Source organism: Buceros rhinoceros, unplaced genomic scaffold (genome assembly GCF_000710305.1).
Source record: "Buceros rhinoceros silvestris isolate BGI_N320 unplaced genomic scaffold, ASM71030v1 scaffold18293, whole genome shotgun sequence".
NCBI lineage: Eukaryota > Metazoa > Chordata > Aves > Bucerotiformes > Bucerotidae > Buceros > Buceros rhinoceros.
The window spans coordinates 99560-114574 of record NW_010402103.1 but is presented as its reverse complement, the minus strand read 5'-3'; the positions used below and the strand labels follow the sequence as shown (position 1 = coordinate 114574).

General features: G+C 38.6%; 1 protein-coding gene across 1 annotated transcript in view; it reads left to right on the top strand.

Moving 5' to 3' along the window:
- The window catches only part of ERC2 (ELKS/RAB6-interacting/CAST family member 2), a gene marked incomplete at both ends in the record, with an annotated part of 150767 nt that overhangs the window by 45395 nt on the left and 90357 nt on the right, over positions 1-15015 (top strand). Inside the window, 2 exons of the mRNA XM_010132543.1 lie at positions 4814-4969; positions 7749-7916. Of these exons, the coding sequence (XP_010130845.1) occupies positions 4814-4969; positions 7749-7916 (324 nt within the window). The remainder of the gene's footprint in view (positions 1-4813; positions 4970-7748; positions 7917-15015) is intronic.

Genomic DNA, 15015 nt, shown 5'->3' with positions numbered 1-15015 from the left:
TTTTTCTTTTTGTGCAGTTTCTCCAAAAAAGATTTAATGAGAATTCCTTTTCTTTTTTTCATGCCATCTAAACCTTTTATTTTACTTCTTAAAAAAAAATTATAGAAAAATCTTTTAAACAGAACACTTAACATCTGAAAAATGTGTATTTTCTGTCATGTGAATGGCTGGTTGTTTAATAGAATGTTTACTTGACTTTTATGATCATTCATACAGCATTTTCTCTGTGATAGGAATAATGCTGATTCCATGGACAAATACTAAGAAGTTTTAGGATTTTGCTGTTGGAAATCTGTCATGTTAATGTTAGACTAACATACTAAGTTGTCTTTTATCTGTAACTTAAAGTTATTATTAAAAAAAAAACCCTCAGTGCATAATTATATTAGATATATAACCCAACCTGAAAGCTGGTCTGGTTGGAATTCAAGAATGGGATGGAGGGGGGAGGGAGGGGGGTGTTGTGTGGAGTGGTGGTGTGCATGTGGTGTTCTGTATAGGTTTTTTTTTTTTCTTTGAAGTTGCATCCCTAGCCAGCTCCTTTGTGTTTTTTCAATTGTTTTTGGTGGAATAATCTCTTTGAACATATCCGTCAAGAAAGGAAAATACGGACTGCTGATTATCATTTGGGGGGGGGTGGGTGGCTTGTGGTTTTCGTTTTAGGTTTTTTTTTTTCTTTGAAGTTGCATCCCTAGCCAGCTCCTTTGTGTTTTTTCAATTGTTTTTGGTGGAATAATCTCTTTGAACATATCCGTCAAGAAAGGAAAATACGGACTGCTGATTATCATCAGCATTTCGGTATCAGATATTCTCCAGAATAGGAACAGCTAGTGAGGTAAAAGATAAGAAACAGCAAGTTTCACATTCCACAAATTTTTTTTTGGGTTTTTTTTTTCCGTTGTGTTCTGGCCCTTTTTTCTCCTTTGGCTGGAGCTCCTTTTCTGAAAGAGGATGCAGTTAATTTGGAAATTTGTAAGATGCATGAAGAGGTGTAGTATTACTCTTCAAAGAGCATTACTTTGCCTATATGGCATGCAAGTATGTTTGCTGTCATGGAAGCTAGCTCTCCTCGACTTCTATTTTAAATTCCTTCGTCTTGAGGTTTCTTATTAAAAGTTGTACATCCTTTTACATCACTGAGCTCTTGTCTGGGTTCAAACAGACTTAAACTTTTCAGACAGGAACCACAGTGTATTTGCATAGTTGTACAACCCAGAAACCTATCTGCCGGTGAAGTCTGGTACGTCACACGGAGGTACGAGTGGATGAATCTGCGTTCAGCAGCAGGCTAGATGGATTTTCCCCATTTCCACAACGTTAGCAGTAGGCAAAATGTGACAAGTATTTGTCGTCTTTTGTTCTCCCTATCTTATGGCCGATTTTTTTAAGGTAAAAATTTGTATTCTGGACTTTTTAAGTGGGAGCTGCCTGTGTATTTATTAGGATTCTGTTTCACACAAAACTTTCCTGGTCGCTTTGTAAGACTGTAATCAAGCGCTTATCCTGCTGTTTATTTCAAAGCCATTCTCTTCGTATGGTTGAACTGGGATATGTATATTTGTATCAATTTGGTGTTATTCATTTACTGCGGTTTTGATATTGTCATTGAACAAAACTGTTTAACAGGGCCTGGTCTCTTATAGAAGAAATGCATTTTTAATCTAATTTTCATCTAACTGTTTTGAATGAGATTATTTCTGTGTTCTACTGCTTGCTACAGTCATAGTATTGTGATTTTCTGATGTTTTAGGTGGAACAGGGTTTGCTTGAAAATCTTTACATGTGAATCAAAGGAATTAGATCTTATGAAGACCTATATGTCTATTTTTTTACATTACTTCGGTTGTGAACAATGCAGCTGGCTATTTTAAGAAGACAAAATGCCAAGACAGAAGAACCAGACTCAGGCCTAGTTTTGGGAAGCACATCCATCTGCTTCTAAAATTAATTATAGTGCAAAGCCATTTGTGATTATTTCTTAAGACATCGATTAATAAGGGTGCTAAAAATACAGTTTGCTAGTGAAATGCTGAGCATATTTCAGTGGCATCAGACGTTCAGGCTTAAGATCACTGTACTGCAATTACTGTGGGAGTAATGACAGAGAGACTATTTTTTTCCTACCCTATTGGAATTCATGAACGTTTGCCTGCAGTATATTGTGTCTCATGACTGCAAGAACTAAAGGAAGTGATACAGGCAGGACTTTCTCCTGTCAGATCTTGATAAGCCTCTAGAGATGGACAGCACCTCTGGGCAAACACTTCCAATGCTTGTGCTCAGAATATAGCACTGGTAGGTATTGTAAGGCTACATTTAGGTCCTCTTTGAAGCTGCCTTTTCTCTGGGCTGAACAAAGCCACTTTCTTCTGCCTCTTCTTAGAGGGCAAGTACTGCACTCCCCCCAGCCTTCTTGGTGCCCCCGATGAACTGATTCAAGTTCATCAAGTCTGTCTTGTACTGTGGGGCTTAAAACTGGGTGCAATACTCTAGACAAAGCCTAATGAATGCTCAGTAGGAAGCGATAATCTCTTCGCTTGATCTGCTTACTATATTCTTGTTAATACAGCCCAGGATGCTGTTTGCTACCACGTCATAGTGCTGGCAGCAAAGCAGCTAAGCTTGCTGTCCACCAAGATCCTCAAGTCTTTTTCAGCAGAGCTGCCTTTGAGGGAAGTTAGTCCCTGCCTGGTATATCCTCAAGGGATTCTTCCTTCCTAGGTGCAGAATTTTGCTTTCGTTGGATTTCCTGAGGTTCTTGACTGCCCAATCATTGTTTTTATCTCTTTGCAAATGGGTGAAACTTTTGCCTTCCTCTAGTTGTGAGGTTTCTCTCCCAGTTTCTGTGATTTTTTGAAGATGCTAGAGCGGGTTTGCAAGGACAGCAGCTAGTTGTCTCAACACCCTTGGATGTTGAGTCCCGTGGATTTTTATGGGTTGAGTTCTCACAAGTCAGCCCTGAGTCTCACTATTGCTAGTCTTCTTGTTCGAACCCTTTGAGGTTTCTCTCCCAGTTTCTGTGATTTTTTTGAAGATGCTAGAGTGGGTTTGCAAGGACAGCAGCTAGTTGTCTCGACACCCTTGGATGCACCCTTGGATGTTGAGTCCCGTGGATTTGTGAGGTTTCTCTCCCAGTTTCTGTGATTTTTTGAAGATGCTAGAGCGGGTTTGCAAGGACAGCAGCTAGTTGTCTCAACACCCTTGGATGTTGAGTCCCGTGGATTTTTATGGGTTGAGTTCTCACAAGTCAGCCCTGAGTCTCACTATTGCTAGTCTTCTTGTTCGAACCCTTTTATTAAGCACACAGGCCTGAGACACCTTGTCATTGGAGACTAAGACAAATACTTGTTTCCTGCATTGTTGAGATTAACTTGAACTTGAGCTCAATTGCTCAAACTTTATGAAGACAGTGTGGCTAGATTATATCGATGCAGACCTTCTAATTGGGTCAGTCTGCTCTATGATTTATCGTTGGGACAGCTTACTGTTCTAGACAAACAGTCTCTGTATCCCAGATTGTTTCATGAATGGATATAGGTGGGAAAGCGTTTTGTGATTCATTGAGTGTGTTCTTGTGACGTTACTTGCAGGGAAGCTGTGAAGTTCTAATGCTAGTTTTGGTGGAAATGTTTCACACTGAACAGGTAGAACCCTCTCACACAGTTCACAGTGCACATTATTGTTTAATAATGGAAAAGATAGGGGCAAATAAGTTTCCATTTATCTTTCAAAAGAATAATGTTATTAACTGAAACTAAGTGTTATTTATTTCCTTAGTTGAAGGCATAAAGGATATTCTGCTCAGGTACTTTAGTCAAAAGCATCTGGAGGCACTCTGTTTGAAAGAGCATCAGCTTCTGAGAAAAAAGTCTTGGAGGACCACAGTTACTATAAATTAAGTTGTTATTTTATTTTTAAGCAGAATTTCTTTGGGAGTGAAACATGTAAGGAAAACACACTTTCATATTATGAATATTTACGCTGTCACATCTTGGAAAACTTCCAGGATTTCAGAATATGAATATTTTCACTTGTTTATGAACAGCTTTTTGTACTGCAAACTAAATGGTTAAAATGTTTCCCATTCCAAAACCTTTATTAATTTAATGTAAGAAATAAGAAAATAAAAATTATTTCTCTCAGTTTAAGATTTACTATTGGCTATAAAGATAAAAGCTAAAATGTTAGAGGAATGCTTGCGTGGCATTAAGGTCCCTTCCAGCCCAAACCTTTGTGATCTCAGTTACGTGGTTTAGTCCTTACATAGCTTTGATTCCATATGGATTTTTAACAGTGGTTGATAAATCTCAAAAAGAATCCGAGTTTCGTTTTTGCTTTAGTACCAATCCACACCTATCGTGTGTCTTAAATGACTGAATCTGCCTAGCTCTGTTACGGAACAAGGTATTGCAGGAGTTCTGGTTTTGCTTGCTTTTAGGCAGCCTCTAGGTTGCCTAGTTTCTCTAGAAACCACGGGGGTACTCTTAAAATAAAACTAGTTTTCTAAAAAGAAACAGAAGCAAAGTTGTAGTTAAGCAGAGTAATTAAAGCTTAGCTTGTTCTGGTTAAAGGATCAATTCAATTTGTATTTGTAGTATTGCACATTTTTTCTGGTGGGGAAAGAGGTCTAGATTCTACATTTTTGAAAGCCAAAATCAATAGAATTACTCTTGGTTTGGGGCATTAAGAGCAATCAGTATTTGTAGCATCTATTTTTGCTGTATTATTATTTGATGTTCGTGCATGTACACGTGTACTTCTGTTATTAAAATATATATTTTGTATAATTTTCAATACTCTCTTTGTAACTTAGGATACAAAAATAGCTTCACTTGAGCGCAATATAAGAGATCTTGAAGATGAAATACAGATGTTAAAGACAAATGGAGTTCTGAATACGGAGGACCGAGAAGAAGAAATCAAACAAATAGAAGTTTACAAAAGTCACTCAAAGTTCATGAAAAATAAGGTAAGATCTATTACTAAAATAGCTTAATGCTGCTTGCATAATGTAAACAACAGTTTTAACTTGACCCTTTCCAACACCAGCAGCTCTGCTCTTCCGGTGAGTCTCTGTTACGCAATACTCAGTGGCTATGGAGGAGCGAACCATTTTGGGTAAATAAAACCGTGTTTGTGTTCTGACTTTGGAAGAGATAAGGGAGAGGCAATGTCACCACTTCTGCAGCAGCTACTGCAGCCCTGAGTCTGTACCGTGTTCGCTTTTCCCCCTCGCATGGATAGTGTCTTAATGGTGGCTTTTTGAAGTAGTTCATCATTTTGACTTGCACCGTTGTGGCACAACTTCAGCTGTGCATTTTCTGGGTTTGCCTGTAGTTTTACAGTAAGGACCGTTGTTCTGTAGATGATGCCGAATGGTAATCTTCTAGGATTTTAAAGACTTGCAATTTGACTCTGTTCCTGCAGAGTACCTTTTGTTGTCCACAGGTAATTATGAGTTGACCCCAAGCAGGCAGTAAGTGTGCGCATTTACTATGGCGTTTCCTGCTACCAGGCTCACAGAATATTATTGCTTGTTCATTATTTTAAAATACGTCACAAGTGAAGCTTGGTGTCAAAATTCTTTTCCCAGCTGTTTTTTTACCTCCTCAGCTGCTGTCTAGCTAAAGATGAGCAATCCAGATAGGCTTTCTTGTGAGTTCTAATATTTTTGTGATATTTTTATAATTGCCTTTAAAATTGTAATGAATATATGATGTTACAATTAGTGCTGGTTTATTCCCAGCTCCCTACCTTGAACAAAATACTGAATCAAAGTACTTGATAAAAAGAAAAAAAAATTGGAATTATGGAAACTGAATCTTATGCTTCTATTCTCTAAATAATAGGAGTTAATTAGCTAAAAGTATAGTTCTCTGCCTAGCATTGTCTGTTGATGCTAGAAATACTTGACATTGTTGCTGTTCAAGTACAATGTTTGCAGTATCAGTAGGTAAGTACCATTACTACTCTTTCAGACTTGGGCAAGCTAAGATTCAGCTAAAGTGTGCAGCTTGTCTGCGATCAGCACCTTCTGGAGATACAAAGTTATTAAAAAAAATTAAAAATAATAAAAGAATATATTTATTCTGTTGAAAATTGTAGCCCTTAAGCAACTGAAAAGTAGCTAAAGTTCCTAATTACCATTACCATCAGGAAAACTATTTTGCCTATTTAAACATCCTTAATTTCAAAACAATTTGGTTTTAATAATTTACAGTAAAACTAATGCACCTCAGCAAATCTGATACAAAAATAATTTATAAAGCCTAGAATTTTAACAATCTGATGTTTCTGAGAGGAAAAGCTTCAGTGTGATAAATGCCACGTTATGGTGAAACTTCATTTTCTTTCACCAGTGCTTTTCTTCCAATTAAAATTGAGATTTGCAGAAGATACCGTTTTTGTGTCATCCGAGAACCTTTCAAGCTGGGAAAGTATTTATGTAGCTGTCAGCAAACAGACCTTAGTATACCCGATCTGTTGAACCTGAGATTATTGATAAATTCTGGTAAATAGAAGCCTCGATTGATGGTAAAGAGCAGAACAAAACTCTTCTCACAGTTAACAGTCTGAGGTGCTGTAAAACTCTTAATACTTCATGTTTATTCTTAAAGTATAACTTGTTTTAAAACTGTTCTTGATTTAAATAAGTGGGAAGGTATTACATGGAGGCCAATACTGGATATTATTTATTGTACGTGAGTTGCAGAGAATGTTGTGAAATGTTTCTTAATTCTTAGTAATATTCCCTCCTTCCAAATATGTAGGCATTAATTTTGACTTGCAGTTAAATAGGAATTGTAGAAATGAGAGAGAGAACCTGCTTAGATTTTTTTTTTCTTGCCAACTTGATAAGGACTCTCCTTGCTCTGATTTTGAAGGGACAAAAATTGCCATCGCTCACATGATACAGAAATTGTCAAAACAAGTATTAAAGCTTTCGTGACTAAGGGATATGAAGCTTCAAATAAGTTCTTTAAGGATGTGAAGAAAACATACAGGATGATAAGCATTTAAAAAAATAATTTCTGCTTTGCAAGAGTTCCTTCTCTTACCAGAGTCCGTCTGTCCTTTGGCTAGCAGCCAGATGTTTAACGGAACACTGACACATTTTCTCAGGTGTGAGTTTGCTCTCTGGAATTTAAGTATTTGAGGATTAGAACTTTCATGCTGTTGCCATGAATGAGTATGAAAATCTAGTGACAGTTTAGTACAACTTCAAACAAATTGCCGTTGAGAAGAGTTTTAATTGATTAGGCTGTAACAAGGTACTCTGTAATTAATATCTGCGTAGAAGTTCTTTCCATGGTGTGTGAAGGAAACATGAAATTTCTAGGTGAAGAAATATAGGAAAAGAACTACAGAAACAGGCTATTGGATTGAATTTATACTTTCATGAATACTTATTTTCCTGCGTGTTTTTGCTGTCCTGCCAGGCTTGCCTCACACCGGATAAATTCCTTTGAACTTAAGTGAGATCCATGGTGAATTTATAGGCCAAATTGTCAGGTATAATCTTTGAGTTTCCTTTTAACTTCTGCAGCAGCAGGACAATCATTCTTAAGACGGGGTACATTAAATTACAAGAATTTCAATTGAAGTTGAGTGTAAAAAGTCCAAACCTTAATTCTCTTCCAGTGTCTGACTTGTCATACCACAGTCATTCACACCTTGCAGACTTCAAGCGCTACTACGAATTGGAAATGAAATTAATGATCTAACCTTTTTTTTTCCCCCCGTTACAGATTGACCAACTGAAACAAGAACTCTCAAAGAAAGAATCGGAACTTCTTGCCTTACAAACTAAGCTTGAAACCCTTAGCAATCAGAATTCAGATTGCAAGCAACACATTGAAGTGCTTAAAGAGTCACTTACTGCCAAAGAACAGAGAGCTGCCATACTTCAGACCGAGGTATTGCATCTTCTAATCACAAAATGCAATAGAAATAGTTAGTTAGTAGCATATGTCAAGGTGATGTGTTTGTAAGTCTGGGTAGAAGACAGTTTGTTAAAGAATAGTGATTACTGTGATTTCATTTCTTGTGTTTTCATCTGTTAGTTGTCTGAGTGTTCCTTTTGGTTGCTCTGGCTTGTGCTTCTTTTCGATTGCGTGTATCTCTTCTGAAGCTGCTGGTATAGTTTGAAAGGGATCTGTTGAAGGGTGCACCATATTAATCTGTGGTTATTGTTTTGAGTGCTATCAACATTTATTTCAAAATATGAATAATTTCCATCTTTAAAGCAGCCCAGAGCATTAGTTATGTACATATCTAAAAAGATTGTAAAAAATATGGGTAATGGAATACATGGTTGAGATGGTTGTTACATCTGATGAAATGTGTAAGTCCAGAATGAAAATGTCCCTTAGTTCATTTTCTGCAGTTTTAAAAAACTTCATAGACTTGGAGGACACAATACTGAGTAGATTGATTCTGTTATAACTGATGATTTTTATTTTTAATGCATGTACCCGTTTGTCCCAGTTTCACTGGGATAGACTCATAGGCCAGCCCTGGCATACAGGACACTAGCAGTTTGGAGTCAGCCAGCAGCTTGAGCTGGGAGGGACAAAAGCCAAGGGCAGCTGCTCTGAGTAGGCTACGGGTGTATCCCATGTCGCAAATGTCATGCTCAGTATAAAGGGGGAAGTTTTGCTGAGGACAGGGATTCCTCCTGCTTCTCCGCACCGCTGGAGGCGCTTGCTTACCGCTCTGCTCCTGAGGACTGCCTTGCTGTTTTTCGTGACTGCTGCACGTTTGCTGCCTGAGTATGAATTGTGTACTTGTATTGGCATCGGTATTAACAGGAGTGTTGCTGTTTCATTAAATCGGTTTCCATTTCATCCCACGGGTCTCCGCTTTTTCCTGATTCCCCTTCCCAGCTTGGGAGGGGTCATCAGGTGATAGAACTGCAGTAGTTTAGCCCAGGATATGGGCTACATGTAGATACTCTTTCATGCAACAGAAGTTTATATGAAATTCAGTGCAAATAGTTTCTGTTCAGAGAATCATATCATTTAAGGTATGTAGGAATCGTACAGAATGTTTCAAACTTCCTGCTAACAAAGCTCTAGGAGAAAAAACAGCTTAAACTCATCATTCTTATGGAAGCAGGAAATGAATATTTCTAAGATTCTGATTATCCCTCTGTGCTGTATGTCTTCTCTGTACATTAAGATGATACAGATGAGATCTTGGAACTTCCAGCTTGTGTTTAATGGACCAGTCAGCATATATATATAATACAAAATAATCATAATAGAACAAAGGTGAAAGCTTTAGCAGTTTTGGCAGATCTCAACCGAGCTTATGAGTGATAAAGATTACGTGTTTTAAATCTTTGGCTCTGCAGATAAGTTTTGCAAGGTTTGTATTACCTGTCATGCTGTTGAGGACAGTGATGAATTCTATTTGCTCTCTGGTAATTTGATTTCCTAATTCTTTATCGGACCGGTATGTATTTAAGGCATTGCAGTCTTATGGTTGGCAGATGGACAGTGGTACAAAGAACTGTGTCTACAGAGCTCTTGTTGAATGGCTGCTGGGATTGTGCAGTCCTGGTGGAGAACCAGTTTGACAGGTCTTCAATTCCTCTTTGTCCCAGTTTCTACATAAGGCAGTTGAACTCAAACCTTTTACATGTAATTACCTGTTGGTGTGCAGGTGACAGTTTGTTGTATTGTGTCTCCATATTAGTATCTCAGGGAAACCAGATAGAAAATAATGTTAGAAGAAATGCACTATAAGAGCAGAGAATGAATCCCTTTTGTCTCAACTAGTATCACGTTATTTGCAATACAAGTGATTGTGATATTTCATACAAATAATAGGAGATTCTTCTGGCTTTCAAGATAAAAATTATTTAGGTAAAGGACTAGTGAAAAATGTGTTCAGTGGAATTTCTGTTTGGTGGAAGATATGCTCCTGGGTTTGACCCTACACTTCTGTATAACCCAGTGCATTCTGATGACAAGCCTTCATTTGTTAGAATGAAATGACACTGTAGGCTTAGGTGATTTGCAGATAGGAGATTTGAAAATGAAGCCAAACAACTCATAGATGTCCTCGCAGTTCTAGACAGTTAAGGCTGTTTCTGCCTTAGGCCTTGCTAAATCAATTGAGCTTGAATTTGAGATGGAATCTTCAGAAACGGTGGTTTTTATTTATATTCATTATAGTTAGCCTGTAGCGATTACATTAACTCATGAGCTGATGAAGCTCTAAACCACTACAAACTATTTTATATTCCTCATGGAATTCCATTTTCTGCCTTGAGTTGGGTGGAGGTATTGATTTTTATTAGACAACAGGTTTTTGTGTTTGTTTCTTTAAGATATCTTTGTAAAGAGGATTGGGGAAAGTTGGTGAATTATGTCCATCTTTTATGCAAAGTAATTTTAGTTAAATTTTGCTATAATTGTTTAATCACATACAGGAGGCTTTTGGCAGAAGTGTCACATAAATGTAACCGTTGGGGGGTTTTTGTTTGTTGTGGCTATTTCTCCTATTAGTATCTCAAGCCTGGACTTATCAGGAAAGAACAGTACTTTTGTTGTTCTATTAAAGCCTTGAAGCTGTTGTAAGCATGTCACAAGCTGTTCAACTTTCAATCTAGAAGATTTGATATTCAGGGTTAGAAATAAAGAGCAAGTTTTGGAGTTAAATAATACTGAGGATCACGAAAGATATGTGGTTAGTCTGAACGTACTTTTTATCTCTGAACAGACTTTGAATTAAGAGCTCCTTAAAACTACTGACCTATCCAGTCTTTTTTCTTGAAATAGTCTTATAGCAGCTTTCAGCTAACCTTAAGGAACACGCTCGTATAACCAAACTCAGGATTTGTCAGAAACTGCTGTGTAACTGTGAGACTGTTATTTGCTTGTTCTGACAGTTGTGAAAACAAGTGACAGATCTCTGTGTTTAAACAATTTCACAGATTAGAAAAGATGCTTCAAGGCTGACGTGCATGTTCTTCAGATGTTCTGTTGTTACATACTTTGAAGACCCTCAGGGTTTTGGCACAGTCCTCAGCCACCTACTGTGTGCTAGGGTTTTTCTGGTTAAAAATGATTGTGGGGGTATCTCTTCTCCACAAACTCTCATGTTATGTTTTCCAGACTGGGTGTGCTGCTTACTGGAGAAAGTCTGGTAAACTGTGGGCTTTGAAAATGCGCTGGAGCTCTGAGGAACACAGAAGTGGAACAGTGACTGAATTTGTAGCTTACTGCATCTACTCCTGTAGGCCAAAGTCCTCATTTATGTTTTTTGTCTAAATATTGGTAAGAAAACACGTTCGTCACATAAGTGACAAGAAGACACCTTAGTAAAAATTAATTACTGAGGCTATAGACCACCCACTGGAAGCTCTAAGTTTGAGGGTCTTTAGAGCTGATCTTATTCCTAGCATTAGTTGTGAGATGGTTGAAAGCAGGTTGTGCTGCTTGTACTTCTTATTCAGGATGGAAATGCCTCCTTTTCCCTCTTCTTTTGCCTGTTTATTTGCTTTTCATATTTTGACTGACCAGGGATCCAATAAATGGCAAAAAAATAAGTAATTTTTGTTTCATTGAACCTTTCAATTAATAAATTCATGCCTTCAAGGCTGCGTTATCCTGTTACATCCTGTAGAAACTAAGTGCAGTGCAGAAAGCCAGGAAAATTCAAAATGATGCTTTAGAGTACGATTTTTCTGAACTTTCTCTCTGCCTACTCTTAGTTTTATGGGGAGCCGTTTTTGTAATCTCTTCACAAATGTCAACCTCATAACTCAACGTCTGACTTCAGTACTCAGGAATATCCTGTCTTTCAAAAGGACCTTTTACATTTCCACTTAATCTTTACTTTGGAGAACTCTGGGGGAGTAGAGGGAATGTTTGTATCTCATACGAATCTTTGCTGAAAATGTTACATTTGGTTATGTGTGAGACGAAATGTGGACTAATCCCAAGTATCAGCAGAGGTCATCAATGTTTTGTATATGTATTAAGCTGTGTTAAACAACAAAAACAAATCAAAAGCTTCTCTAATGAAGCTCACACACTTCCTGCCGAAAATACAATCAGTGCAACAAGAGACCTCTGATAGGTTAGAGGAGCTTTCTATGCATTAAACCTGGCATCCGTCTGACCAAAGGCCTGAAAACGAGCAAGTGTCATTTACATGGGGTCAAGCGTGTGGCCCACCAGTGTAGATGGAAAAAGAATAATACTGCTTTGCCAGCTGGGTTCTCTCTGAGACCTGGCTTTTAAGCTAAGCTATGGCCTAAACTGTGCTGTGGTAGAAATCCAGCGATGATTCTAGACATAGGAAGTTTTGTTCTCTGCAGTGGGGAATTGGGAGAAGATTTTGTTTGCTTAGAGCAACTGAATCGTCTATCTCCAGGCCTCAGGTCCTGTCTAAAGGGAGGGCAGTAGCTTCCAGCAGCAGATGGGAAAGCAGCTGCAGGGAGATGCAGGGCGAATGGCAGCCCTCCAGCAGGTGGGAATCATTATGGAAGGAATTTTGTACTGTACGAGCTATTGCTAGCCATTCCCAGATGACTAAAGTTAATAACATTTAGTCCTGCATTAAGCCACACTCCTTTCTTCCTGCATGTCCACATTGTCTATTTGTAGAATTGATAGTTTTTGTTAATTATCACTGTGGAATTTTATGCTGTCCTAAAACATGCTTATAACCTGCCTTGAAGGGCTTCTTTCTGGAGGTGAAGGTAACCAGCAAAGGGCAGTCGTAATCCTCAGCTCATTAAGGTATCCACTTCTGCCTAAATAGAATTTCTCTGTAAACACCTTGTTGTAATTAAATCAGCTTCGTAAATCCTGTAATAGAAGAAATCTTCAACAGGGTTTCAGTTATTGTAACAAGCCTTTTATTGTTATTTAGCTTAATAATGATACTCTGCAGGTTATCTTCAGGTTTTGGAGGCAGCATCTGCATAGGATACAACGGGATGCGCTTCATAGAATCACGCAATGGTTGAGGTTGGAAAAGAGCTCTAGAGGTTTCTGGTTCAACCCCCCTGCTCAAGCAGAGCCACCTAGTTGGTTGTTCTCGTCCAGATGGTTTTTTAATATCTCCAAGCATGAAGACTCCACAAATTCTCAGGGCAGCTTGTGCCGGTGCTCACTCATCCTTGCAGGAATGTTTCCTGATGTTCAGATGGAACCTCCCGTGTTTCAGTTTGTGCCCCTTTTTCACTGAAAAGCCTGCCTCCGTCTTCTATACGTATCCCTTCAGATATTTATACACAGTGATAAGATGCTCTAAGCTCTTTTCTAGTCTAAACAGTCCCAGCTCTCAGGCTTTTATCATATGAGATGCTCCAATTCTTTAATAAAGCCCTTAATTAATCCCTTAGTTGCTTATGGCCCTTCACTGGACAATTGCCAGTATGCCCATGTCTCTCTTGCACTGAGGAACCCAGAACTGGACACAATATCCCAGGTGTGGCCTGACCAGTGTTGAAGGGAAGGGAAGGTTCACCTCCCTCGATCTGCTGGCAGCATCCAGGATACTGTTTGCCTTTTTGCAACAATGGCATCTTGCTGGTGTTCAACATGGAGTCCACCATGGTCTGGCTCCTTTCTGCAAAGCTGCTTTCAGCTGGGTGGACCCCAGCATATGCAGGTGCATGGAATTGTCCTCCCCAGGTGCGGGTCTTTACACTTCCTTTGCCTGAACCGCATGAGGTTCAGCTCATTACCGCCTGTCAGCCCATTTCTCCAGCCCATGAAGGTCCCTCCAAACAGCAGTATGACCCTCTGGTGTTTCAGCTGCTCTTCCCAGTTCTGTATCATCAGAAAACTTGCTTAGCTTACACACCGTCCTGTCATCCAAATCAGTACTGAAGATGTTGAACAGGTCTGGATGCTGGGGTACAAGACCAGTTCTACTTGAGTTCCTTCGTTGTACTTGATACTCCTCCACCTGCCTCCGTGGTTCTTTCAGCTCTAATAGGGCATGAGGCTTAGAAGTAAACTGTTGGTATTAATTGTAGTTCAAGTATCCCTGGAAGTACGTTAGTTTCACTTTCTCTCTTGGTGCTTGTTATTCAGTAGAAGAGGGTTTTTTTTGGTATCATTTCAAATCTGAGTTTTTCATGACGTCTTAGCAAAATTAGCTCAGAAAATATTAATACTTTAGAAGTATAGTGTAAGTTTTGAGCTCAGTCTTTCGTAGATGGTTTCACAGGTCAGAAATGAAGTGTAGGCAGAGTTATAAGGATTCGTAGTCTTTGCAGAATGTTGACTACTGTTGAGAAGCATGACTGGTGTATCTGTTTATTCAGATAGTTGTTTAATGTGTTTCATAGCAGGTCATCAGAAATAAGAGGACATCTGTATTTTTTGGACTATAGCTCATTTCCTTAAAGCAGTGGTAGTTGGATCAGGTTTCAGGGGCTATTTGTCACATGATGTGAGAGAATTTTAAACCAGCAGTAAATAAGTTAAGTCTAGATCTAAGCATGATGTGCTTTTTACAGTGTTTCTGTTGTCTCAGTGATGTCAGCGTTTTGGGTTTTTTATAGGTTTGACTTAAGCTATCATTTGAAGTTTTTATTGACGGCTGAAACAGAAAGATATAATCCTGCAAAGCAATAACTATCATGGTGGCCAGAGTTGGGAGGTCTGAAAATGGTTTATTACCAGTAGGAAAAATGTTTGGAACCAGTCCTTAGAGGGTTCACCACCTCTGTTACGTGCACTTCATTTTGTTCCAGTTTTAAGGGCACATATGATACTAGTGCCAAACTATGCAAACTTTTCCTACCCTAATGTATATAGCCTTTGTTTTGATTATCTCTTTATTAAGGATGTGAAAACCCTGAGGTCAGATAAAAATGAGCCAAGGTCAGGTTACTGCAGCTACAGAACACTGAAAATGTCTCTGTGTTCCACAGAGTTGTTAAAAAGGAGGAATATTAGAATTGCTGAGATTTTCCTTGCTGTTGTAAAAAGCTAGAGATGTTAATTTTTAAATGAAGCCTTTCCCCTTGCTGCAGAGGGAAAG